The sequence below is a fragment of the Microcaecilia unicolor genome, chromosome 7, assembly GCF_901765095.1.
Source record: "Microcaecilia unicolor chromosome 7, aMicUni1.1, whole genome shotgun sequence".
NCBI classification, from domain to species: Eukaryota; Metazoa; Chordata; class Amphibia; order Gymnophiona; family Siphonopidae; genus Microcaecilia; species Microcaecilia unicolor.
The window spans coordinates 189,267,359-189,293,896 of NC_044037.1; the positions used below are offsets into that span (position 1 = coordinate 189,267,359).

A 26,538-nucleotide genomic window follows, 5' to 3' on the forward strand; every position below is an offset into this window, starting at 1 on the left:
TACCACATCAGGGTGCCCTGCTGAATTAAGATTACTGTATCACACTCACACGCAGAGAATCACCCCCTACCAGCCACAAAAAAAACCCACATCTAATATGGACAATCAGCATCACTCACTAACACACATACATACAACCAAACTGCCCACCACCCAAAATGCCACACACTGCCATGGACAGACAACATCTTGCTTTCACACTCATACACACACACTCCCTCCCCTAACCCCCTTAATACAAAAACTGAAACAGTAAAAACCTACATCTCTCTCTTACAAACACCCACAGAATCCCATAATCCCCCCCCCAAAAAAAACACAAACACTCAAACAGAACAACCCTACCCCACAAACACCCCCCTACAAACACCCCCCCACAAAATGGCACACACACCCAAAGACACCCACAACCCCCCTCAAAACCACAAACACTCATACAGAACAAAGCTACCCTACCCCACAAACACCCCTCCCCCCCAAAAAAAATAGCATACACCCATAGACCCCCACAACCCCCCCTCAAAACCACAAACACTCATACAGACTTTACAACTTTAAAAAAAAAAACCTCTTTTCCTTTTTAAAAAAAAATATATCCCTTAATATCAAACAGAAAAAGAAAACAAACAAAAAAAAAACCACATGCTAGCACCCGTTTCATTTGTTTTGGAAACGAGCCTTTTTTACTAGTGTATTTATATTTTGCAGTAGGGCAGGGCAGAGAAAATATTGTGCCCACCCACTTTGGGCTCAGGCCCATCCAAAATTGGCTGTCTGGCTACGCCACAGCAGAAGAAAAGAGAGGTTTTAATGCCCCTGTATAGGTGAGGCCCCACCTGGAGTATTGTGTTCAGTTTTGGAGGCTGTATCTTGCTAAGGATGTAAAAAGAATTGAAGTGGTGCAAAGAAAAGCAAAGAATGGTATGGGATTTGCATTACAAGACGTATGAGGAGAGACTTGCTGACCTGAACATGTATACCCTGGAGGAAAGGAGAAAAAGGGGTGATATGATACAGACGTTCAAATATTTGAAAGGTATTAATCCGCAAACTAACCTTTTCCGGAAATGGGAAGGCGTTAGAACTAGAGGGCATGAATTGAGATTGAAGGGGGGCAAACTCAAGAAAAATGTCAGAAAGTATTTTTTCACGGAGAGTGGTGGATACTTGGAATGCCTTCCCGCGGGAGGTGGTGGAGATGAAAACGGTAACGGAATTCAAACATGCATGGGATAAACACAAAGGAATCCTGTTCAGAAGGAATGGATCCTTAGAAGCTTAGCCGAGATTGGGTGACAGAGCCGGTGGTGGGAGGCGGGGCTGGTGGTTTGGAGGCGGGGCTAGTGCTGGGCAGATTTCTACGGTTGTGCCCTGAAAATGGCAGATACAAATCAAGGTAAGGTATACACAAAAAGTAGCACATATGAGTTTATCTTGTTGGGCAGACTGGATGGACTGTGCAGGTCTTTTTCTGCCGTCATCTACTATGTTACTATCCAGCTTATTTTCGAACGAGATCGCCGGCCATCTTCCGACATAAATCGGGAGATGGCCAGCAATCTCCTAAACCCGGCCAAATTGGTATAATCGAAAGCAAATTTTGGCCGGCGCCAACTGCTTTCCGTCGCGGAGCTGGTGAAACTTCAAGGCAGGGTACAGAAGGCGGGGCAGGGGCGAGGCTACGAGATAGCCGGCTTCGCCCGATAATGGAGAAAAGATGGACTACTCGAACGAGCATTTTGCCGGCTGCACTTGGTCCATTTATTTTTAGGACCAAGTGGCAAAAAAGTGTCCCAATTGACCAGATGACCACCGGAGGGAATCGGGGATGACCTCCCCTTACTCTCCCCAGTGGTTATCAACCCCCTCCCACCCTCAAAAAATTTACAAAAAAATGTGTTGCCAGCCTCTATGCCAGCCTGAAATGTCATACCCAACTTCCTGACAGCAGTATGCAGGTCGCTGGAGCACTTTTAGTGGGTGCAGTGCACTTCAGGCAGGTGGACCCAGGCCCATCCAACCCCCTGTTACACTTGTGGTGGTATATGTTGAGCCCTCCAAACACCCCCCAAAACCCACTGTACCCACACGTAGGTGCCCCCCTTTACCCCTTAGGGCTATGGTGGTGGTGTAGAGTTGTGGGGAGGGGAGTTTGGGGGGCTCAGCACACAAGGAAAGGGAGGTATGCACCTGGAAGCAATTTTTGAAGTCCACTGTGTGCCCCCTAGGATGCCCGGTTGGTGTCCTGGCATGTCAGGGGGGCCAGTGCACTACAAATGCTGGCTTCTCCCACGACCAAAAGGCTTGCATTTCGCCGGGTTTGAGATGGTCGGGCCCAGTTTCAATAATGGCCAAAAACCGAACCCGGCCATCTCTAAACCCAGCGATCTCAACATTTGACCTAAATGTTGAGCTTTAGCCGGCGCCAACCGTATTATCGAAGGAAAAGATGGCCAGCCATCTTTTTCGATAATACGGTTGGATCCGCCCCTTTACGGCGCCGGCCACATAGATGGCGCCGTTCGAATATGCCCCTCCAAGTTACTATATCTGAGAAATGGTTTGACTCTCAATTACTAGCTCTGAAACAAGAATTGTAGAAAAAGAGAAAGAGCTTCTGCACTCTGCATGCAGAGTTGACCATCTTATTAATAGGAGATACAGAGAGGGGGATTTCCCACATTATCATCTGTGCATCTTTTAGGATTCTGTGAACACACACTGTCATAGATTCCTTTGGGGAGGGAAAGAATCGAGGAACTGGAGGATATCTGATATTTCTGCCCTGGGCTCTTCCTCTAACTGAAATGGAAAAGCCTGAGCCATTTCCCATACAAATCAATGAATGAGAGCTCCTTTGGTGGAAATTTGCATTTCTCATAAGGCAGGAAGGAATCTGAAAGGGAACCAGTGATCCTCTCTTCTGAGAATAAGAATCCCAGGAGCACTTTGAATCAGACTCATAGAAGTCAGTCAGTGAAGTCTGAGTTTCTGTCTCACTCTACTGACTGAATGGTCAGATCTCCTATGGCATCAAGACACTGAAGATTCCCAGTGCACCGATTAAGCTTACTCCCCTAAGGCACTGCCAAAGGACACCATTGCAGCCGACATCAACACTTCTTATTCCTCTCCATGTGATTGTGACTCTCTGTCCTATTATATAATAGAGTTCCTTTCTACTCTTTAAGTTTTAAAACTGTAACCCGCCTTGCTGTTTTCACATTTAAGTGTGGTTTATCAAATAAATTAAACTATAAACTCAGAGCCCTCTTCAGGCTTCGGTGATGAAGTGTATGTTTCAGGGAAGGCACAGGTTTAAGTATTAGCTTTATTGCCTCTGCTTTTGATTTTAACTATGTTTAAGCAGAACATCATGTCAGGCAAAGAAATGCTTCATCTACTCCTCATAATTCTGTATGAGCTGCTCCTCACAGGCTGCTATCAACACAGACTTGGGCATCACAATAGGAATGGCTATGTCCTCCTGAGTCACTTGAGATGTATCACAACCATGGTCTCAGGTCCATGGAGGTTGGCCACACAGACATCCAAGGAGAGCAATGGGGCACCCTAGGGGGGCACTGAAGTATCTTTCAAATAAATGCTCCCACGTACACATCTCACCACTGCTCCCTTATCTTGTATGCTGAGGCCCACAAAACCCACCCAAAACCCACTACCCCCAACTGTACACAACAACCATAGCCCTTACAAGTGAAGGGAGCACCTATATGTGGGTACAGTGGGTTTCTGGTGAGTTTTGGAGGGCTCACAGTTTCCTCCACAAGTGTAACAAGTAGGGGGAGGTAGGAGCCTGGGTCCATCTGTCTGCAGTGCACTGCACCCAACACTAGACTACTCCAGGAACCTGCATGCTGTTCTAATGGAACTGAGTATAACTTCTGAGGCTGGCATAGAAGTTGGTAAGTAATGTTTTTCATCACATTTCCAGGGGGTGGAAGGGGTTTACTGACTACTGGGGGAATAAGGGGAGTTCATTCCTGATTCCCTCCAGTGGTCATCTGGTTATTTAGGGCACCTTTTTGTGTCTTATTCATAATACAAACAGGTCTAGCTCAAAACATCTAAGTTTTAGTCCTGGACATTTTTGGGTTTTTTTCCATTATGGCTGAAAAACGTCTAAGTCTTAGGAACACCAAAGTTCCGCCCTGAACAAGCCCCTGGCACTCCCCCTTGAGATTTGGATGCACTTCTGGGGGACTTCAGAGAAAAATGTCTAAAAATAGGTTTTGAAAATACTGATTTGGACGTTTTTGTGATTTTCCCCAAGTCCATTTTAATGGTCTATGGACTTTTCCTTTAGGAAGCCGTCCAAACCTTTTTTAAACCCCGCTAACTGCCTTTACCACATTCTCTGGCAACAAATTCCAGAGTTTAATTACACATTGAGTGAAGAAATATTTTCTCCGATTTGTTTTAAATTTACTACTTTGTAGCTTCATTGAATGCCCCCTAGTCCCAGTATTTTGGGAAAGAGTAAACAGACGCTTCACATCTACCCTTTCTTTTATAGACCTCTATCATATCTCCCCCTCAGCCGTCTTTTCTCCAAGCTGAAGAGCCCTAGCCATTTTAGCTTTTCCTCATAGGGAAGTCGTCCCATCCCCTTTATCATGTTCGTCACACTTCTCTGTACCTTTTCTAGTTCTACTATATCTTTCTTCAGATAGAAGTACTTGCTTGTGCTAAGAGTAGGTGTACCAAGCTCTCGGTGGGCAATTTGGTGGTCTTTGATGTCAATGCACAGCGTAACCAAGATGTACTATTTAAAGGATCCACCAGTCAGAGATTACATGGGGCCACCTATGTTGGTAAAAATTCAACCTCCCCCCCCCCCCTTACCAGTAAGCTGCCCAGGATGGTTACTTTGAGCATGACTATGCTTTCCTGGAGCCAGTCAAAAGCTTGTCCCTTGCTTCGACTGGAGAACTGGCTGGGGCTTCTGAGGGCGGGACTGCCGAGGCCAAGCACACTGGGCCTGGGGGTTCTGGACAGAGCGAGAAGGTGGTGGAACCCTATGCCTCTGAAAGAAGTAGGGTTGCTGCCTAGGCCCAGTCGAAAACCTCCTAGAAAAGAAGGCTGCAGCTGGAGGTTTTCAAGTGGGCCTAGGCAACGACCCTACTACTCAGAGTTTGGATGGTATCTGTGTTTCTTGATGAGGTCTGCGACCTCCACTACCTTATCTCCAAATAGGTTTTCACCTCGGGAAGGAGTGCCTGCCAACCTCTCCTGAACCGCTGGTTCCAGGTCAAAGACATGCAGTCATGAGAGTCTGTGCATCCCCGCACTCATGGTGGAGAGTCTGGCCAGATGCTTCCAACACTCCAGCTGCTTACTGGCCAACTGGCGAAGCTCTGTGTCCTGCTCCTGTGGGAGAGAATCTGGAAGACTGTGGACCAAAGACTGCAAGTAAATGCACATGTAGAGCTGGTAGGCTGGATGCGAGCAATAAACAATCGAGGCCTGAAAAGCTTTCCTCCCAAACGAGTCCAGAATCCAGTATTCAGTGTCTCTACCTGGGGGCACTGAGGCATGAATTCCGAAACTCCTAGTTCATTTGAGGGCAGATTCGACCACCAGAGAGTGGTGAGGCAGTTGGGTCCTCTTGAGTGCAGGAGCCTTCTGGATACTGCGTATCCACCTTCTTAGGTGCAACCTGCACTGAGAGAGGAGATTCCCAGTTCTTCATTAGTGCATCTTTAAGGATAGGGTGCAATGGTACTGTGACCACTTTCTTTGGAGGAGACTCATAGTCTAGTTAACATTTCTGCCATAGGCTCTTTCTCTGTCTCTAATTTAAATGAGATGGCAGAAGCCATCTTCCTAACAAAACCAGTGAAAGGGAGACACTCTGGTGGAGATTTACATCTTTCTTGAGGTGGGGATTAGAGGGTATCCCATAAAACTCCTCCTCCAAGAAGCAGTGTGGGTCCTCCTTGGAGTCCAATGAACGGTCCCCACTTAAACTCTTCAAAATACTCAGACTTGGCTGAATGAGTCTGAGCCTGCCTCGACTCAGTGGAGCTATGTCTACGCCAACATCCTTCAAGGCACTTGCATCGAGGATATCTGCACAGGTATGGGCTGAGTCTCAGAAAGAATCTAGAGCTGATCCACAGCTGGCACAAGTGCCCTCGATGCATGAGTGATTTGCAGCTGCAACATCTGCGTCAGCTCCTCCCTCAGCATGGCTCGGAACTGCTCATCAGCTAAGGCATCAGCAAAGGCGGGATTGCTGGGAGAGGCAGACTGAGACAGCATCCGTGCTGAACTGGTAGCGAGGACCTGGCTGCCTGGAGACTTGTGCACCAGCACCACTTCCAAAGAGGGGGCGCACTCCTCTTGGTGCTGGCACTTCTTGGGTACCTGTGAAGCCGATGCCCTAGTGCTCCTGACACCATGCATTGATGAGGACCAATGCTTCTGCTTCTTCGGCTTTCTCCAATGCTCAGCATCGCGGTCCTTTGGTGCCAAAGAGGACGACATTGAACCCCTCGGTGTGGGGGTCAGATGCTGACTAGTCCCAGGGCCTGCTCTCAATGCCCAATGTCGAGAAAGGTGGAGACCTTCTCGATGTTGGTGCACTCCCTGTGGACGTTAAGTCTTGGCAGCCATCAAGGACAATGCTTCCGGTGCCAATTATGATTTTCCGACCTTTAGAAGCCAAAAGGTTTCTCCTGTTGGACCTGCTGCATTCTCTGTATCCTCAAAATGCATTTTTAAACAGTTGGGCTCATGGTCAGGCCCAAGGCACCCGATGCACCAAGAGTGCGGGTATGTTACAGAAATCACCCGATTACACTGGGTGGACCTCTTGAAGCCACTGGGGGGTTCTTCTGGGACATTGTGAAAAGAATCACAGCCAAATTAAATTCCTCAATTTTGAACCGAAAAAGAGGAAGTGGTCAAACTGAGGTCAGTGCTTCGGCTTAAACGGGCCTAGCAGCGCGCACATATTAAAGGAAACTTTAAGAGCCGTAAAAACTAGTAAAAATAAAGGAAATTAAATAAGAAAAAGAAGCATAAAAAATACTAGCTCAGAAGGCACTGGGAAAGAGAGAGATACACACTCTGAGAGAACAAAGACTGAGGCACCAGCGCATGTGCAGTAGGACGCTGCTAGAAAGCTCATAGTCAGTGTTCACACCTGGCTCCATCAGATGACATAACCCAGCTAAGAGAATATGAAGACCTGCTTGTCCTCAGAGAAAGCATATATATCACACCCATGTCTTTTAGCAATATATACCCAGCATGAGATGTTTCATCTAAACTCATGACTACTGCATTCTGAGACAAAAACTCAACTCTCTAAAAAGAGTTAATAAGATCTATAATTAGGTAATTAACAAGTCATCCTTGATGGTACCAATTTGCAGAGTTTAACACTAGTGAATTAGCTCTAAACCCCGTAGTTACTGCTTATAAAATTAGGCAGTAAAACATTTTATTGAAATTATAAAAGCAGTAAGATAAATAAAAGGTTTGCTGGTAAGATACATTTCCCTGACCTTATAGAGCCTTAATGCTGAAATGTTAAAATGATAAGCAACTGGGGATATTTAGTGAATCAGACCACTAAATTAAACCAAACATTTACCAATATAACTTAAAATGATATCCCCTTTAAATCTTCCTTATTACAACCTGATGGCTTTACCTGAATCTCCACAGTAGATTTATATATTCAGTTTGAAAAACTGATGGATTAAGCATATGGTGCATTCAAATTTAGTTTGATCAATTATATTAGGCAAGAATTGGGGCAGAGAAGATAAACAAGTGGAGTGTCAATGGTGACCCCTTTCATAGCCTGGTATAAGTATTCTTTCAAAGGGCATATCTTTTAAAACTTAACACTCTTGTTTCATGTGGATAGGCATAATCGAAAGGGACGCCCAAGCTTTCCTGAGGACGTCCCGGTGAAGGGGCGGGGAAACCCGTATTATCGAAACAAGATGGGTGTCCATCTTTCGTTTTGATAATACGGTCGGGGACGCACAAATCTTGACATTTAGGTCATCCCTAGTGATGTTCGTCCTTAGACTTGGTCGTTTCTGATTTTCGGTGATAATGGAAACTAAGGACGCCCATCTCAGAAACGACCAAATTCAAGTCCTTTGGTCAGGGGAGGAGCCAGCATTGGTAGTGCACTGGTCCCCCTGACATGCCAAGACACCAACCGGGCACCCTAGGGGGCACTGCAGTGGACTTCAGAAATTGCTCCCAGGTACATAGCTCCCTTACCTTGTGTGCTGAGCCCCCCCCCAAAAAAAAAACAATACCCCAAAACCCACTACCCACAACTGTACACCACTACTATAGCCCTTACAGGTGAAGGGGAGCACCTACATGTGGGTACAGTGGGTTTCTGGTGGGTTTTGGAGGGCTCATATTTACCACCATAAGTGTAACAGGAGGGGGGGGATGGGCCTGGGTCTGCCTGCCTGAAGTGCACTGCACCCACTAAAACTGCTCCAGGAACCTGCATACTGCTGCGATGGAGCTGAGTATGACATTTGAGGCTGGCACAAAATATTTTTAAACTATTTTTTGAGGGTGGGAGGGGGTTAGTGACCACTGGGGGAGTAAGGGGAGGCCAGTTCAGGCACCTTTTCGTGGCTTGCTCGTAATAAAAAAAGGACCAAGTGAAGTCGTCCAAGTGCTCATCAGGGACGCCCTTTTTTTTCCATTATGGGTCGAGGACGCCCATGTGTTAGGTACGCGCAAGTCCCGCCTTCGCTACGCCTCCGACATGCCCCCGGGAACTTTGGTCATCCCCGCGACGGAAAGCAGTTGGGGGACGCCCAAAATTGGCTTTCGATTATGCCGATTTGGGCGACCCTGGGAGAAGAACACCCATCTTCTGATTTGTGTTGAAAGATGGTCGTCCTTCTCTTTCGAAAATAAGCCTGATAGTCTTTTAATTTCAAATATAATCATATTGTGAGTCAGTTCCCACCTGGACAGTTCCCATCGGAGAGTTCCCATCCACAAATTCCCAGCTGGACAATTCCCAACTAGGACAATTCCCACTGAACCAATTTCCACCACACCAGGGAGGACAATTCCCACCTATAACCCCACAAAAATACAAAACACACTAGGACAAGTAACCTCCCTGTCAGACTTGTGAGTTCTTGTACCAAGTAGAGCGCTGCTGAGCCAGTACTCAGACCAGGTTCCGCTTGGCGGCTGGACAACCCTAAGTTTCACCTGCGCTGACCACCGTTCCACAGAAGTTGAGCCCCTAGGTGTGGGCGACCTGCAGGACTTACGAGACGGAGCAGGAAGCGGGGTGGTGAACGTAACGGCCAGACAGACAGTAGGCAAGAGAGTGATCCAGGTACAGGCAAAGTCAATAGGCAGGCAGCAGGCAAGGGAGTAATCCAGGAACAGGCAATGTCAACAGGAGAGCAGGCAGGGGAGTGATCCAGGTATAGGCAATGTCAAAAGGCAAACAACAGGCAAGAGGCACAGGTAAAGTCAGTAGGCAGGCAGCAGGTCAAGAGAGTAATCCAGGTACAGGCAAAGTCAGTAGGCAGGCAAGAGAGTAATCCAGGCACAGGCAAAGTCAGCAACGAGGGACAAAGTAGAGAAGAAGCACACTACTGAGCAAGTAACACCTACCAAAGTAGAAGCCGAAGCATTGAGTCCAGGAAGAGCTCAACTGATAAAGTGCTGGCGTCTGACATCTGCAGGGATCAGCAGGGAGATGGAGCACAGCCATAGGACAAGATCAGGGGAAGAAGGAACCAGAAGACCAATAGGAGAGAAGCAAGGTAAGCCAGGCAGAGAGAGAGCAGAGCCAGGTGCATGGAAGCAAAGCAATCAAGGAGCCTGCAGCCAGAGAAGAACTACACACACATGGCTCATGGCTGTGCCAGTCAAGTGTATGTGTCGACGGGACCCCATGCAGCCCAAGGACGCTGCTTGCATTGAGGTAGGGGACATGACACTCCCTCCCCTTTCTCTTCCAGATCATTTGGGGGGCCAGTACCCCCTCACACCCCTCTACAACATTATCTTTTACACATCCCTTTCCCCTTCTAGACATGCAGTTCGTGGGGGGGGGGCAATGCCCCCCCACATCCCCGCGAAACTAGATTTCATCCTAATTCATGTTTAATCTGGGATCTAAATGTCATAAACAAATAAATAAACAGATAAATACTGTTTTTAATTACCTCTTCTTATAGACCTCTTTCTGACTCTGTCATACGGGGGACTAAAGGTACTTATTTCATATAACAGATTCTGTATAGTTTCTCTGACCTCCATTGTCACCCAATCACAAGGTCTATTCTGGGGTGGCATTAGGAGCCGTAATTGAAAACTAATTCCCATAATTACTGCTTTCTGTTTGTTTTCTGGATCTAGATATACTCTGGGCCATTTATGTTCCCACATAAATCTTATTAAACATCTGTCTAAGTTTCTGCAAAGACTGAGTGTCACTTGTATATGATCTACCTGGTAGGCTAAATATAAGGTAAAGAGAAGATAGAATCAATAAAAATAAAGACAGAGATAGGTTTAGATAGATAGATACATTTTATTTCTTACCCAAACACAGGTCTTCAAGTTGATACAAATACAGACATCAGATTCTGGTTTCAGCCGCACAGGGCTTCGCCGTCTGACAGAAGCTTTGGAGAAGACTCTCAAACTAAGCCAAAATCTGCCATCTTTTATACTCTATCCTCTCCATAGAAGTGAATGGTGAGAAACCTTGCTCCTAATCTTTCTCACTTTCTGAGATCATACTTTCCCACGCGATCTGCTGTCGGATGTGCCCACCTCCTTCCGTTCTCAGCTACTGCTAATTATCAACATGTTTTGGGAAGCGTTGAGATAACAGTTTCACATCTTCCGGCTGCAATACTTTTCATACTTTTCTCATGAACTCTGTATTACCTCTGTATCATTGTATACCAAAACTAATAAGCTCCATTTTATTCATCTGATCTTTCATTACAGATGCTATATTTGATTTAAAAATTGTACCAAGTTTGTATCAGGACTCATTGTTCAGACCTGCTTTTTGCAGATTCTCAAATATTAATTCACTTGCTTGTTCTTTGGCCTAGTCAGTATTTTTTCCAGTTGTTCTTGGCTGCATAGCTTTGGCCATCACTATTCCAGTGGTAGCCTTAAAGCTAGGCCATATATTAACAATACAAACTGCAGTTCCTGCCCCCCACACACTCCCAAACTAAGTTTCAACTTAATTCAGCCCCTCAAAATTTCACACTGACTACGATTTATAACAAATTACTTCTCTATCTATGAAACGTTATTCTGTTAAATGCGTGTGTACATCTGTATGCTGCTCTAACCTCCTTGTTCCAGATACCGTTAAAAAAAAAAAAAGCACTACCAGGACTTTGGAGTTCGATACAAGAAAGAAGCTATGATTGGTTAAAAAAAAGGCTAGGAAGAGTGGGAAATGACTGGGGGGGTGGGGGAGTCCTTGGTGGGAATTGTCCCCCTTACGTGGGTATTGTCCTGGGGGAACTGGTGGGTGAACTGTCCGGGTGGGAACTTGCCTGATACCTTTATAAAGATTTTTCCACGTGTAAACACTGTTTTTACCCAGAGAAAGGAGAGCTGTGACCTGCCTAGAGGCTTGAACCTTGGATGCCAGCAAGACTAAATTGTCTGCTCTGGCCTCCGGGCTCCTATGAATTCCAATTTCTGTACAGGGTGCAGATGGAACTTGGGGTAGTTTAAAACAAACCCTAGTAGTTCTAGCACCCGAATAGTCATCAACATGGACTCCCGAGCACCATCCTCTGAAGTGCTCTTCACCAGCCAATTGTCGAGATACGGGAACACATGGACTCCCAGTCTGCTTAATGATGCTGCGACTCCTGCTAGACACTAGGTGAAGACCCTGGAAGCTGACATGAGGCCAAAAGGCATAATGCGCAGTGGAGCATGTCTCAAACTTCACAAAATTCTGTTTTTTTACTTGGGCATAAATGCCAGACTGGATGATGCAGATCAGCATCTACCCACATGTGAGAATATGAGGTGCTGCTTGTCCTTGGAGAGAAACATGTATAAGGGAGTGCTAAGGCCACTTTTTACCATAGCTTAGTAAAAAGAATCCCTGGTGTTTATGTCTGTTTTTATTTTCATGGGTGTTTCATTAAGTTGCACTGGATGGTATTTACCAGTTTTGTAGTATATAAATGGATTAAAATAAACCAAAATGACAAATCCATGCCTCAGTATCGGACTGCCAAAGATCTTCTGCTCTCAATCTATAGAATTCTTCTAACCAGGGTGTCAACTAGAGAATGGCATGGGGGTCACTGTCCCTGAAAGCTCTGCCCAAGTCCCCCCCCCAATCCCTGCGGGCTCTGACCCCATCTCCGCCCCGTCCCCACCCCATCCCCATGGACTCTATCCTCATCTGCACAAGCCTCAAAACACATGATTTTATATTTAAATCTTTTTACTGAAGTATAAAAAGGAACAATATTCTGCACAACTGTTGTTTATAAATCACAAATAGAAAACAAGAACAACAATAAGAAACTATAATAACCCCCTCCCCTACACCGCCACCTTCTACCCTTCCAGTCCTAACAATAACTGACTTCTACTAATCCTAATCCACCCTGTTAAAATATCCAAGAGTATAAAATATAAACCCCTAGCAAGGGAGAAATATGCCTTATGAAGCACTGTTATGATTTTTTAACCTGCAGATGAATAATAAGTGATCAAGAACCTCAGGATTCAGTCTGCTGTCCTGTCTTCCACAGTCCTTCCCACAATAAAAAAATGTTCTCTCAGAAGACGTTCTGGTAGAAGAAATGCACAGGAAGACTCCGTGCAAGTTTTGCCAGTTTTGGCTAGCACTTTTGCTTGTTTTTCCAAAACAACAAAACACCGTTGTTTGCATTAGAGAATGACACGGGAACGGGGACAAAGTTTGTTCCCGTCCCCGCAGGCTCTGTCCCTGCCCCATCCCTGTGAGCTCTGTCCCTTCCCCCGTGGTTAACCATGTTTCCCTGTCCCAGTGTCATTCTCTAGTGTCAACATCTCCAATGACTAAGATTCTTTGGAGTTATTTCAATTTCCTCTCAATGCTTTCTCGTGACCCCTATCATGGGAGCTCCATTGACCAACATCCTCTAGGTGTAAATAGCTTCCGCTTGTAGATCTACATTTTTTAGTTGGTTCTTTCAAAAGTATCACAATACACAGACTCCATTTTTCACAAAAGCTGTTATGACTATTAGAATTTTACAGAAAGCATAAATGCAAATTTTAATAATTTTATGAAGAAACCTGAACACTGCAAATATATTATAGAAATAAAATTAAGGGAAAAGATGAGTTGTGCAAAATATAAATTAATTCTTACCGCCGTTTACTAAGTTGTGCTAGTGGCTGCCGCACGGCAATGCTGATACAGTCCATTCAAAGTGAATGGGTTGTGTCGGCATTAGCGCACAGCAGCTGCTAGCGTGGCTTAGTAAAGGGGGGGGGGGTAATTTTCATCTTTAAAAAAATAAACCTGTATTTGATTTATTACACACCAAAAAGTTCTGCTGCTTTAAAAAAAACTTAAGTTATAGTTCCCCTTCCCTAGATGGCCAGAGAATGAAAACTGCTACCTCTTAGTAATTACTGTTTCTGGAAATAAAACATTTACCTGTAGATCTTCAGACTGTTCTTGAACAGTCTTCAATGCCTTCTCCAAATCCTCATCACCCTCTGGAAGACTAAAATCATCATCTGCAGGTACCTAAAAGGAAAACATATAGGTACAATTTCAAAATATAAGCATGAAAAACAATTTTGGTTATTTACTCTTGGAATATAAACAATCTATAAAAATGGGTCTCTGAAGATGTACTGTGTGCTTGATTTTATAATTGATCAACAACTTCAAATTTTAGTTATCACAACATGCATACAGGACCAGTATTAAGATTTTCCCAATCCCCGTGAAGGTAATTTTATAACAAAACTTCGTGAGTAAGCAGAGGTGCCTAACTAGGCACTTGTTTATCTTTATATAATACTAGTAAAAAAAGGCCCGTTTCCGAAACCAATGAAACGGGCGCTAGCATGTGGTTTTTGTGTGTGTGTATGTGTCACAGAGTTATTTTGTGTGTGTGTGTGTGTGTGTGTGTGTGTGTGTGAGTGTGTGTGTGTGTGTGTGTGTGTGTGTGTGTGTGTGTGTGTGTGAGGGTGCAGTGTGTGTGCAGGTTGTTGATGTGTGTCTTTTTTTGTTTTGTTTTGTTTTTTGCTTGGGGGTTGGGGGATGTGCTGTGCTGTGCAGGCAAAGTGGGTTGGATTGGTGTGTGGCTTTGAGGGTGTGTTTCTGTTGTATTGTGTGTGTGTGGTTTTGTCTGTCAAGGAGGTTTGTGGAGGGGGGTCTTTCTGTTGGTGAAATGTAAATGTGGTTGTGGGGGGGGGTCAGCCTTTGTTGAGTGTTGTTTTTTTTTCCATGTTTTTTTTTTGTGTTGTGCTGGGGCAGCAGTGTTGTTTTAGATGGGTGGAAGGTAGAGGAGCACATTCTTTGTCTGTCGGTATTTTTTGGCCGTTTCAGGGCTGCTGTAGGGGAATGCTGGAAGAGAAATGTGCTGTTGGAAGCAGCGCCATCTTTTTCCATTGGGCTGGGGTTCTGGCCATCCTGGAGGTGGGTGACGGCTTGCCTGAGGACGGGGATGGTTGTTTTAAGTTGGCGGAAGGGAGAAGAGCACGGTCTTGGGCCGTCGGGGGGTGATCCGGTATGTTTGGTCCATTTCAGGCCGGCTGCAGGGGAATGCTGGAACATTTATGCGCTGCAGGAATCAGCGCCGTCTTTTTCCGGGTGCTCGGGGAATCCCCGAGGTGGGAGACAGCTTGCCTGAGGCTGGGGATGGTTGAGCACGTCCTTGGCCGCTTCGGCAAAAGGGGAAGAGGAAGGGGGTGGGGAGTTACCTGCAGCCGCCTGAGAAACCATGTATTCTTTGTTTGTTTGTTTTGTATTATTAGTTTGCATTTCTGTTGAAGAAAGAGTGGATGCCTTTCGAATGATGGAGGTGGTGCGTCGGTGTGCGGTTGTTTCGTTAGTTTGGCAGCCAGTCTCCAGCGATTCCTAGGCAGGGAAGGAGTACTCCTCCCCCTTCCTTGGTCGCTGTTTGCTGCTGGCTGGGTCGCAGGTAATCCTTCCAGCTGGGCCGCAGCTTGTCCTGTTCGCCCACGTCCCAGATGGTGACGGGCACGTTGTTTTCCGGCTCCTCTGTCTCCATGTCAAGCGATCCCAAATATAGTCTGTGCTATAGGCCCTCTGGCACTCTTCAGTACTGGCATTAGGCATTTAAAAATCCCCCCCCCCCCCCGGTGTATTTTTGCACATACCCACAGCAGGAATATTCTTCTCTCATTCCAGCGGTGTTTCTGTGCTCTCCGTGCTGCACAGATAATGAGCCATTCTGCTGGGGAATGCTCCTCCCTTATTGTCACGTAGTTTCCTCTGATTGGTCTGTCTTACGTTGCCTAGTGTTGCCTGGGAAACGGTGTTGTGATGGTCCTTTGTGTTTCAGAATGTTGAGGGTGTTTTTTCTGATTGGTCCGTCATGCGAGGGCGGGGCAGAGAGACATGGTCAGTGTTGTGGCTTCACCACCATGAATCCATGAACCCTTCAGTGAGTGACTGAGTGACTTCAGAACGTTGTCTTCAGAAAGTTGAGGGTGAGTTTTATTATAGTAGACTAGTGTATGCAGCAGAGAATGCTCCTGGAATGTTATGCTTGCTTCAGAGCTGGTGAAAGTGCATACTTTATGCATGTGCCTGCATAAATTAAGGTATTTCTTAATCTATGTGAATACTTGTGAATTCTGCCCATGCTCCACCCCTGTACTTGCTTACTAGCAAAGTATATGCCTTTACACCTGTTGGCATTTTATAAGAGATCAATTATGCACGTGTGGTCACATACATGAAGGAATAATTATAAAATTACCTCCTCTATGACAACAAATTTCATAGATATTTAATACAAATCTCCTAAAAACCAGAGTGTTTGCCTCCCATTATGACAAACATTTGAGACTAATAAATTAATTTATCTAAAAATGGCTTGCTCATATATATGTTACCATATTCATTTTAAGATTTATGCTGATGATTTACAAATTGTTTCACCTAATTTAACAGTCCTTTCAATCTTCTAATTTGTTTCTTTATGTTTGCAAACTATTAATGCTTGGTTAGGTGCCCACAGATTTCTTTAAATATTGAAAAAACACAAATTTTGTTCTTATCTGGTACTTCTACGATTACTTCACCAATGGATTATTTACTTGACGGAATTTTGATTCAAATTTTGAAAGCTCTGTGGTACCTTGGGGTTTGGTTGGATTCAACTTTAAGTATGAAGGACAATTAAAGATGATCATTCGAGATCTACTGAACACTGATAAGTTCAGAACGGTAATTCTGGGCCCGATATTCAGCCAGTGGCAATCAGCATTTTGCTGACTACTGCCAGCATTAAACCCAGAAATTCAATGCCAGGCCATGTCAGGGCACCTATAGTAAACTTAAGGGTTCCTGGAGCTGACTAACGCATAGCCAGTTAAGTGCAATATTCTAGGGCTGACTTTTATGCGGTCCTATTTATGTGGTTAACCTGGCTGGTTAAGTGCTGAATATCGGCACATAACAAGTGCCAATTCCACCCCAGAAGGCCCCCCAAATAGACAGTTTTAATTTTTGCACTAACCGGTTAAATGCCATTGAAAATTAGTGGTTAGCCCCAAACAGGCAATTTTGCACAAGGTTATCTTAGGTCCTTCGTCACAGTAGTGGCGCAGGAGAATTAGGGGTACTGTAAGAGGGGAGGGAGAAGGCGGGGAGGGGAAGGAAAGGGGGGAGGTAGGGGGATGGGGGGTGGGAGCTGATAGAGGTAAAGGAACTAGGAACTGGGGGGGTGGGGGGAGTCAAAGAGTACCATAAGGGCAGTAAGGATAGCTGGAGTCGAAGAGAAGTGGCGGTATGAAAGTGATGATCGACTGGTGTTGGTGAATGGGCAGAGCTCCCGGGGTGAGGGCTGGGATCCCAGGGGCTTGGAACGCGAGAATGTTCTCAAGATAATTAGACTTCAAATGGGGAACACGTGATGCCTACGCAGCATAGCATGCGCCTTTTAACCTGGAATGTGGGGGGGGGGGGGGTCACGTCCCCCATAAAGCGCACTAAGATATTACAGGTTGCACGCCATAAGGCAGACATAGTGCATATACAGTAGACTAGACTCTCTCAGCAGGAACATTTGAAGATGAAGGTACATTAGGTGGGAGAAGTCTATTGTTCCCCAGCAACCGGCCGTAGGGGTGGAGTGGCGATTCTCATAAGGCGTTCACTTCAATGTAAATCTAAACTCCTATTCTAAATCTAAACGCCATGCAGGGGAAGGGAAGTTTGAGGCAGTGCTGAGTAATGGCTTTTTTTTTGGGGGGGGGGGAGTCATGAAAGAAACTGGGTGAAGGCTTGGGAAGGGGGCATGAGAGAGGCTGGGGAGGGGACATGTGGGGCTGGAGGGAGACGGGCTAGACCCATGGGATGTAGACAGGAATAGGGATATAGAAGAGAGGTGCTGGACAGTGAATAAGCTGAAAGGGTTGAACTTAGGACCGAAAGTGGTGAACTGGATAAGAAACTGGTTGACCAACAGGTGGCAGAGGGTGGTGGTAAATGGAATCCGCTCAGAGGACAGGAGTCATTGTTGGACCCTATTTGTGGGAGATATTGCTGAAGGGTTGGAAGGAAAGGTGTGCCATTTTGCGGATGACACAAAAATAGCCAATATAGTGGATACCCTGGAGGGAGTAAAAACAATGAGAAGGGATCTCCGAACGTTAGAAGAATGGTTGAGGGTCTGGCAGTTAAAATTTAATTCTATTCACACAGGGGTAAAAAATCTATAATCAGAGTACAAACTAAATAGAACCCTTCATTCAAAGTACTCAAACAACAATATATATATATATATATATACATAATAATTTTAACATTTATTACTCATCATGTGCCTTTACATCCAAATTTCCTCGGAACTCACTTCAACTGTCACTCAATTGTACTCACTCCGGAGACTCACACATCCCTTTCACCAATCATTTAAATCATAGTATCCCTACAGGTCAATATGTTAATCAAACAGACAGAGTATGGCTAATTGCGCAATACAGCAATACAATAAAAATGTCTCTGGACTTGAAAACTCTTATCACATATATGTTCATATAGTTATTATAATGTTCTTTCCAGACTCTCTGATGACCAATATAAGAATTCCAAAGATTAACTTGATGCTGCTTATCGCTGTCCGTTATGTAGATATTTTTCAAACTTTCACCAGTTAATGCATAGCTAGAAAAAAACAAAATCTAACTTAATGCTGCATTGCCCATCTGTTTTGTAGGCTTTATCAGTGTTGGTCTGAGGAGAGAGCCACAATACTCGGCAGGAGAAGGCTACCGAAGGGGAGGTGATGTAAGTGCCTGTCTGTTTAATATAGAACAACGCTATATTTTTGAATGGGGTACGGTGTCCCCTAGGGGCCTTAATCTAGAGGTGGAATGGTTATGATCTAAGCTCCGTCATTCTGTGGGCAGGGCCAGTAGGGATATTTAAACGCTTACGCTGTAGCAAAGGGTATAATGTATGAGTGCGTTGATTTGCGACCACACCTTGGAGAAAAAGTCCTGATGGTAAGCAGTTATAAATATTGTAGGTGATAATATGCATTGAAATGAGATTCATATATAGATGAGAGAAAGTGCCTAGTTCTTTATTCTATGTGTTATTGTAGATTCTGTTGTATGATTCCTCCTGATGAAGGAAGAAACGAAATGCGGTCTCGCATCGAGGAGCTGGATGAATTAAAGGCAATTTGGAGAATCACTTTAATATGAATGGTTTCTTCGGTAGCCTTCTCCTGCCAAGTATTGTGGCTCTCTCCTCAGACCAACACTGATAAAACCTACAAAACAGATGGGCGATACAGCATTATGCTAGATTTTGGTTTTTTCTAGCTATGCATTAACTGGTGAAAGTTTGAAAAATATCTACATAACGGACAGTGATAAGCAGCATCAAGTTAATCTTTGGAATTCTTATATTGGTCATCAGAGAGTCTGGAAAGAACATTATAATAACTATATGGACATATATGTGATAAGATTTTTCAAGTCCAGAGACATTTTTATTTTATTGCTGTATTGCACAATTAGCCATACTCTGTCTGTTTGATTAACATATTGACCTGTAAGGATACTATGATTTAAATGATTGGTGAAAGGGATGTGTGAGTCTCCGGAGTGAGTACAATTGAGTGACAGTTGAAGTGAGTTCTGAGGAAATTTGGATGTAAAGGCACATGATGAGTAATAAATGTTAAAATTATTATATATATATTGTTGTTTGAGTACTTTGAATAAAGAGTTAAAATTTAATGCCAAGAAGTGTAGAGTGATGTACTTGGGGTGCGGAAACCCAAAAGAGAGATACTGGATAGGAGGGAAGAAATTAATAAGCTCGACTCAGGAGAGAGACCTTGGGGTGTTGGTGTCAGAGGATCTGAAGGTGAAGAAACAATGCGACAAGGCGACGGCCATGGCCAGAAGAATGCTAGGCTGCCTAGAGAGGGACATAACCAGCAGAAGAAAGGAGGTGTTGATGCCCCTCTACAAGTCGTTGGTGAGGCCCCATTTGGAGTATTATGTTTAGTTTTGGAGGCTGTATCTTGCTAAAGACTGGAAGCGGTGCAAAGAAAAGCTACAAAAATGGTATGGGATTTGCGTTGCAAACCGTATGAGGAGAGACTTGCTGACCTGAACATGTATGCCTTGGAGGAAAGACGAAATAGGGGTGATATGATACAGACATTCAAATATTTGAAAGGTATTAATCTGAAACGAACCTTTTTCGGAGACGGGAAGGTGGTAGAACTAGAGGACATGAATTGAGGTTGAAGGTGGGCAGACTCAGGACTAATGTCAGGAAGTATTTTTTCACGAAGAGGGTGGTGGATATGTGGAATGCCCTCCTGTGGGAGGTGATGGAGATGAAAACGGTAATGGAATTCAAACATGCGTGGGATAAACACAAAGGAATCCTGTTTAGAAGGAATGGTTCCGTGGAATCTTAGCGGAGATTGGGTGGCGACGCCAGTAATTGCAAACAAAACGGGAGCTGGGCAGACTTCTACGGTCTACGCCCTGATCGTGACTGAATAGATAGGGATGGCCTGGACTGTAAATTTTAAGGGGCTTCGATGTTAGCTTCAGAACTTAGTACAAGAACAGTACTGGGCAGACTTCTACAGTCTGTGTCCTGAGAAAGGCAAGGACAAATCAAACTCGGGTATACATATAAAGTATCACATACCATGTAAAATGAGTTTATCTTGTTGGGCAGACTGGATGGATCGTACAGGTCTCTTTATCTGTCGTCATTTACTATGTTACTATGTAACTTCCCCAGACATTTTTAAGATTCAATATATTCTGTTTTACAGCACTCCAGGGTGTTTTTTTTAAGCTCTCTGGAAGAGAAAATTATTTTTTAGTAAGTGACTCTTGACCCCTACAGATAACTTTTAAACTAGCTGCTGTTACTATATGGCAGATTCCTCTTACCGCTATGCAGAAGTGAAATGCTGTTGGACTAACTCCAATGAAAGCTGATTTTGTGATTACTGCCACATACCCCTCCCCCCTTTTACAAAGCCACACTAGCGGCTGCTAGTGCGGTAATGCCAATACAACCCATTCAAAGTGCATGGGCTGTGTCGGCACTGCTGCGCAGCTTTGTAAACGGGAGGGGGGGGGGAATAGTTTGTATATGTTTTCACATCAATTTTCTGCCTTTTTAAAGTCAAATTGTTGATAAACATCTGTACTATTAAAAAAAAAACAGGTTTCAGGGGGAACAAGACCACTATGAGGACATGCCTCCTCTGAAGGACCAGTCCCCAGCCGAACCTGGCCTCCAAAGCCCTGCACCACAGCTTGAGCCACTGGCAGCACCAGCTGAGCCACCACACCACAGCCCAGCAACACGTATAGTAGAGGCAACCATGCCAGCCACTCTGGGCGAGATCCTGCTGCATGTCAAAGAAATGTTCTATAATCAATCTTCTAACACTCTCCTTGTCAATGGCAATCAAAATAACACTTGATAATCAAGGTACTATATAGCATTAGAGTATGAACATCAAGAAGAGGAAAAAGCCTCAGAACCCAACATTCACTGATACTCTCTTTACATACAGTGATAGGATTTTCAGGGTAGTTCCAGTCATTGGCATAAAAAACCCTTCACCTTTGCTCATTAAACCTCTATACTACACTGAATTGCTGGTGAACCCTTCATATTGTGACAAATCAAAAATATATATATTTTCTTTTTTTAAAGCAACTTAGCTTTTCCAATAAAGTGCTTCAGTCATGCTGTAGTCATGCAGTAGGGACTCACCAGAGTGGAGAGGTTATTGGTGACCCTCATCCACAGGTGCCCCATATGAGAGGCTTGGGGAGGATAAGCCTCCCCAGCCCTATCGTGGACTTCCCTTGGCTGCTAGCCTGGTGGGGCTCCCCCAAACAGATCTTTAAAAGAGATGGCACCTAAGCGCCAAATGCTGCCTCCTCCCCCCTCCCGCGCGAGTCTTGCACCCCCCCCCCCCCCCGCTCTCACCCATCCACGTGGTCACTCTGGCCTGAGGCGTTCTCCCTCCGACGTTACGCCGGCGATTCACATAGCCAGCCTTAATCTGCCTGCGTCAGAGCCTCTCCCTCAGACGCGTCCCACCTCTGTGTAAGACAGGAAGTTGCATTAGAGGAGGCGGGACGCGTCTGAGGGAGAGGCTCCAACGCAGGCAGATTAAGGCTGGCTATGTGAATCGTCGGCATCGGAGGGAGAATGCCTCAGGCTTTAAAAACGAGCGACCACGCGGATGAGTGAGAGACAGGACCCCGGGGGGGGGGGGGGGGAGAAAGCGAAAGCTAAATAGTAGTAATAGTAGTAAAGCTACGGATAGGTGGAGGGGGGCAGGGGAGAGAAGAGTCGCTGGTGGGCAGGGAGGGCAGGGGGGAGAGGAGGGCTGCTGGACATGGGTGGATGGAGGGGAGGGCAGGGGGAGAGGAGGGTTGCTGGACATTGGTGGATGGAGGGGAGAGGAGGGTTGCTGGACATGGGTGGATGGAGGGGAGGGCAGAGGGAGAGGAGGGTTGCTGGACATGGGTGGATGGAGGGGGGCAGGGGAGAGAAGAGAATCGCTGGGGATGGAAGGATGAAGGGAGAGCAGGGGAGAGGAGGGTTGCTGGACATGGATGGAGGAGAGGGAAGGGAGAGAGAAGAAATGCTGGACATGGATGGAGGGGGAGGGAGATGAGATGAGGGAAAAGGATGAAGAAAATAGGCAGAAGCTGGATCCACTGGACAGTCAAGTCTGCGGAGGACCCAGCTTTTACTTACGGATGTAGGACAAGAAATGAAGAAGAAAGGCGGAAAGTAAAGAAATAAATGGAAAGGAAGCCCTGGAAACAGAGTTAAGAGGACAGATAGCAGCAGAATCGGATACTGGGCCAGCATGATCAGAAAAACAAAGTCACCAGACAATAAAGTTAGAAAAGATCATTTTATTTTCATTATAGTGTTTGGAATATGTCTACTTTGAGAATCAGGTGCTCAACATTAAAAGTTTGTATTTATTTATTTATGGCATTTTTTCCCACATTAAACATGAATTAGGGTGTTTTGTGGCTATACATGAGAATTGTGATATTATGATCCCTTGTTTCATATTGTTGATGGTCTGCATTTTCCGTATGGGTGGTATATTGGTGTATTAGGTTCTGCCCAGTGTAATATTTATGGTATAGTAAGGTTCTGAGTGTGTTTTTGCACAAAGTTGTGCATAGTGTTTTGCAGTTGAGCGATTGTGGTTAGTATATGCTTTGAGCAGGCACTTTATTCTTTGACATATGATTCATATCTAATATCTAAATTTAATAAAAGGTATTCATTGTGACTTTTATTTTTATTTTTTTCTGTGTGTTAGACAATTATGGATTTAAGTAATTTTATTTCCTCTTATGCCCGTTTCTATGGTGGCACTGAAGAGAGGAGAGAGTGTACTACTCCCTCCTCCACCGCTATGGGGATGGGGCTGCTATACCACCAAGTGAGGGGGTTGCAATTGCGGCCCACTGGGCCACCAGGGATTTTTTTTATTGGGTGTGAGGGGGGGAGTTATGGGAGCTGGTGATCCAGCAGATCTCCAGCTCCCCCCCCCCCCTCCCCGTGAGCTTGTGTTGGGGGGGAACTGAGGTCTGCTGGACCTCCAGACTTCCAGCCACCGTGGCGCTAGCTTGGGGTGGGGGTGTGAGGGTTCAGAGGCATTAGTTCACCAGGGCCTTTCAGTTGTAGGGGGGTCTGAGAGTCCTATGGACATCCAGCCCCTGTGTTTGACAGGTCCGGGCTTGACCTGTCAAACAAGTGTGGGAGGACTGTGCTCAGGCACAATCCTCCTGCACTTTTACCCTATGATCAGAGATAATAGCGTGCTTAAATTTGAATGCTATTATCTCTGATCATAGGGGCGGTAAAGTCCCATGCTGTTCCAGTGCTATTTTTAGAGAGCTGTTTGGAACAGCACAGGGCTTTTGATCATTTGCAACTTAGTGTTGGCTGATAATCAGAACATAACATCGGTGCTAGAGCCAATTAGCGATGGACTAGTGCTGGCGTTAATCTGTGCAGAATATTGAGAGAGCTCTAGTGTGTGAAAAATGTGCACCAAAAATTAGCAAAAATAATATTTAAATGAAGTCAAACTGATGTTAATGAGGCCATTTCTTATTCCCTCCCAATGCTCAGAGAACAGCACAAAGAAACAAAGCTGCCCTTACCACTGAAAACCTAATGCCAGCTCAGAGCATTGGGGTTTTGGCTGGGGTGTTTGAAGAGAGGATTTACCACAATTGTTTTATTAAAATCTTCCGGTTTTAATTAATTTGGAAACAGAAGGAAGCCGTGCAAGCCCCTAAGCGCTGGTAGTAAGAGTGGAATGTGTGCAATTCAGAGCAAACCCAAAAGTAAAAGCACACATTGACACCTGTTTTCTGCATTTAAATATAAGCTTTTTGTGGTGAAAACAAATTTTGAAAAAGCTTATATCTAAAGGCAAAGAAGAACGGTGCCAATGTGTGCTTTGCTTCTGGATTTGCCTGGCTCATGCGTACAAGAGCTCTGCTTACGGTGAAACTCTTGTGCACATGCACCAGGAAAGTTCCTTCTCCTTGCTTTCAGTCAAACAGCAAATATATCATTTGCATCTTTTTATGGTTGAGCATTGGGGACCTATTTTTCTGCTTTATTCCCATGGTATTAATAGGGCGCTATTCCATATAGCGCCGGAGTAATGAGCATCGGACTGTTATTGAGGGCAATACTCATCAGCACCTTAATTGATTAACTTTAACCAGATATTCAGAGACATAGAGATTTATGTCAATGCTATCAGATACAGCTGGTTATCATTAACTAGATATCTTACGTGATTCATTTAGACTTGCTATTTGTGTGGTCCAACTTAACTACCTATCTTTATCTAGCTAGCAGTGAACATTTGTATAATCTGATTAGAGAAAAAACAAACCTCCATCATGCCTCCAATCCTGCTTTATCTTAACCGGTTAACTTTTAGCCTGAGATTGATTTGTCCAGCCAACTGTTAACTGGCCACCAGCCCCAAATGTTAACCGGATAAAACATTTTGAATATCAACCCCACTATTGGTTCTGTAATAAACAGAATACAAAATAACTGAACATTTCCATTTTGTGTCATGGCCTGCAAGTTAAAAACTTTAAAAGAAATTAGAATATTACCTCTTCATATTGATAATCATCTTCAGATCCATCTGTTATAGTAACCTCTGAGGGTTCTGTTAAGTTTATAACTGAAACAATGGATTCTAAATCACACAAAAAATATTTAAACTTCATGTAGAAAAGAACATAAGACCCAGTATATGAAAAATGTTGTCCCATTCTGTATTAAATCAAAATATTTTTTTAAACAGTCATACAACTTTGTATTAAACATTACAGTAAATTTTATCCCAATTTATTCTGTCAGGATTGTTTTCTATGGCTTGCTATTATTTCTAATTCATGGCATCATCTGCTCTAATTACCATAGGTAATAATTGTTCAGACATCACTAACTCACAGTAATACTGATCAGAAATTTACAATCCATTTTTAACATTAGAAACAAAAATAACTTTTGGAATAATTTTAATCTATATAATTTGGAGGTAATTTTATAAAGGATTTTCTGCGAGTAACGTCTGTGTTACACACAGAAAAGGATGTTTATAAATTCAGCCACATATACAAGTAAGTATTCTTGGATCTCAGTCTGGGTGGAGCAGGGGAAGAGATGTAATGTATATATTTATTTTATAAAAATGCAAATAGAATACAGGCAAACATTAATATCTTCCTTGGAACAGATGTAAATTGGTGCACCTATGTTGCATTTATAAAATAAGGGGAGAACCTCTATAAAGAATACTAAAACCTAGGTACTAAAATGCTAGGCGCTAGGTCCATCAAGCCCAGTATCCTGTTTCCAACAGTGGCCAATCCAGGTTACAAGTACCTGGCAAGATCACAAAATAGTAAAATAGATTTTATGCTGCTTATCCTAGAAATAAGAAGTGGGTTTTCCCAAGTCCATCTTAATAATGGCTTATGGACCTTTCTGTTAAAATCCTGCTAAGCTAATTGCTTTTTCCACATTCTCTGGCAATGAATTCCAGAGTTTAATTATATTTTGAGTGAAGAAATATTTTCTCTGATTTGTTTTACATTTACTACTTTGTAGCTTCATTGCCTGCCCCCTAGTCCTAGTATTTTTAGAACATAGTAAGTGATGGCAGAAAAAGACCTGCACGGTTCATCTAGTCTGCCCAACAAGATAAACTCATATGCGCTACTTTATATGTATACCTGACCTTGATATGTATCTACCATTTTCAAGGCACAGACCGTAGAAGTCTGCTCAGTACTAACCCTGCCTCCCAACCACTAGCCCCGCCTCCCAACCACCAGTGCTGCCACCCAATCTCCGCTAAGCTTCTGAGGATCCATTCCTTCTGAACAGGATTCCTTTATGTTTATCCCACGAATTTTTGAATTCCGTTACCATTTTCGTCTCCACCACCTCCCGTGGGAGGGCATTCCAAGAATCCACCACTCTCTCCGGGAAAAAATACTTCCTGACATTTTTCTTGAGTCTGCCCCCCTTCAACCTCATTTCATACCCTCTAGTTCTACCGCCTTCCTGTCTCCAGAACAGGTTCGTTTGCGGATTAAAGAAAGAGTAAACAAGTGATTCACGTTTGCACGTTCCAATCCACTCATTATTTTATCGACCTTTATCATATCAACTTCCCCTCAACCGTATTTTCTTGAAGCTAAAGAGCC

General features: G+C 44.4%; 1 protein-coding gene across 1 annotated transcript in view; it reads right to left on the bottom strand.

Annotated features, from left to right (window-relative positions):
* The window catches only part of SPAG16 (sperm associated antigen 16), a 932,486-nt gene that overhangs the window by 889,954 nt on the left and 15,994 nt on the right, over positions 1–26,538 (bottom strand). Inside the window, 2 exon segments of the mRNA XM_030210425.1 lie at positions 13,697–13,789; positions 24,934–24,980. Of these exon segments, the coding sequence (XP_030066285.1) occupies positions 13,697–13,789; positions 24,934–24,980 (140 nt within the window).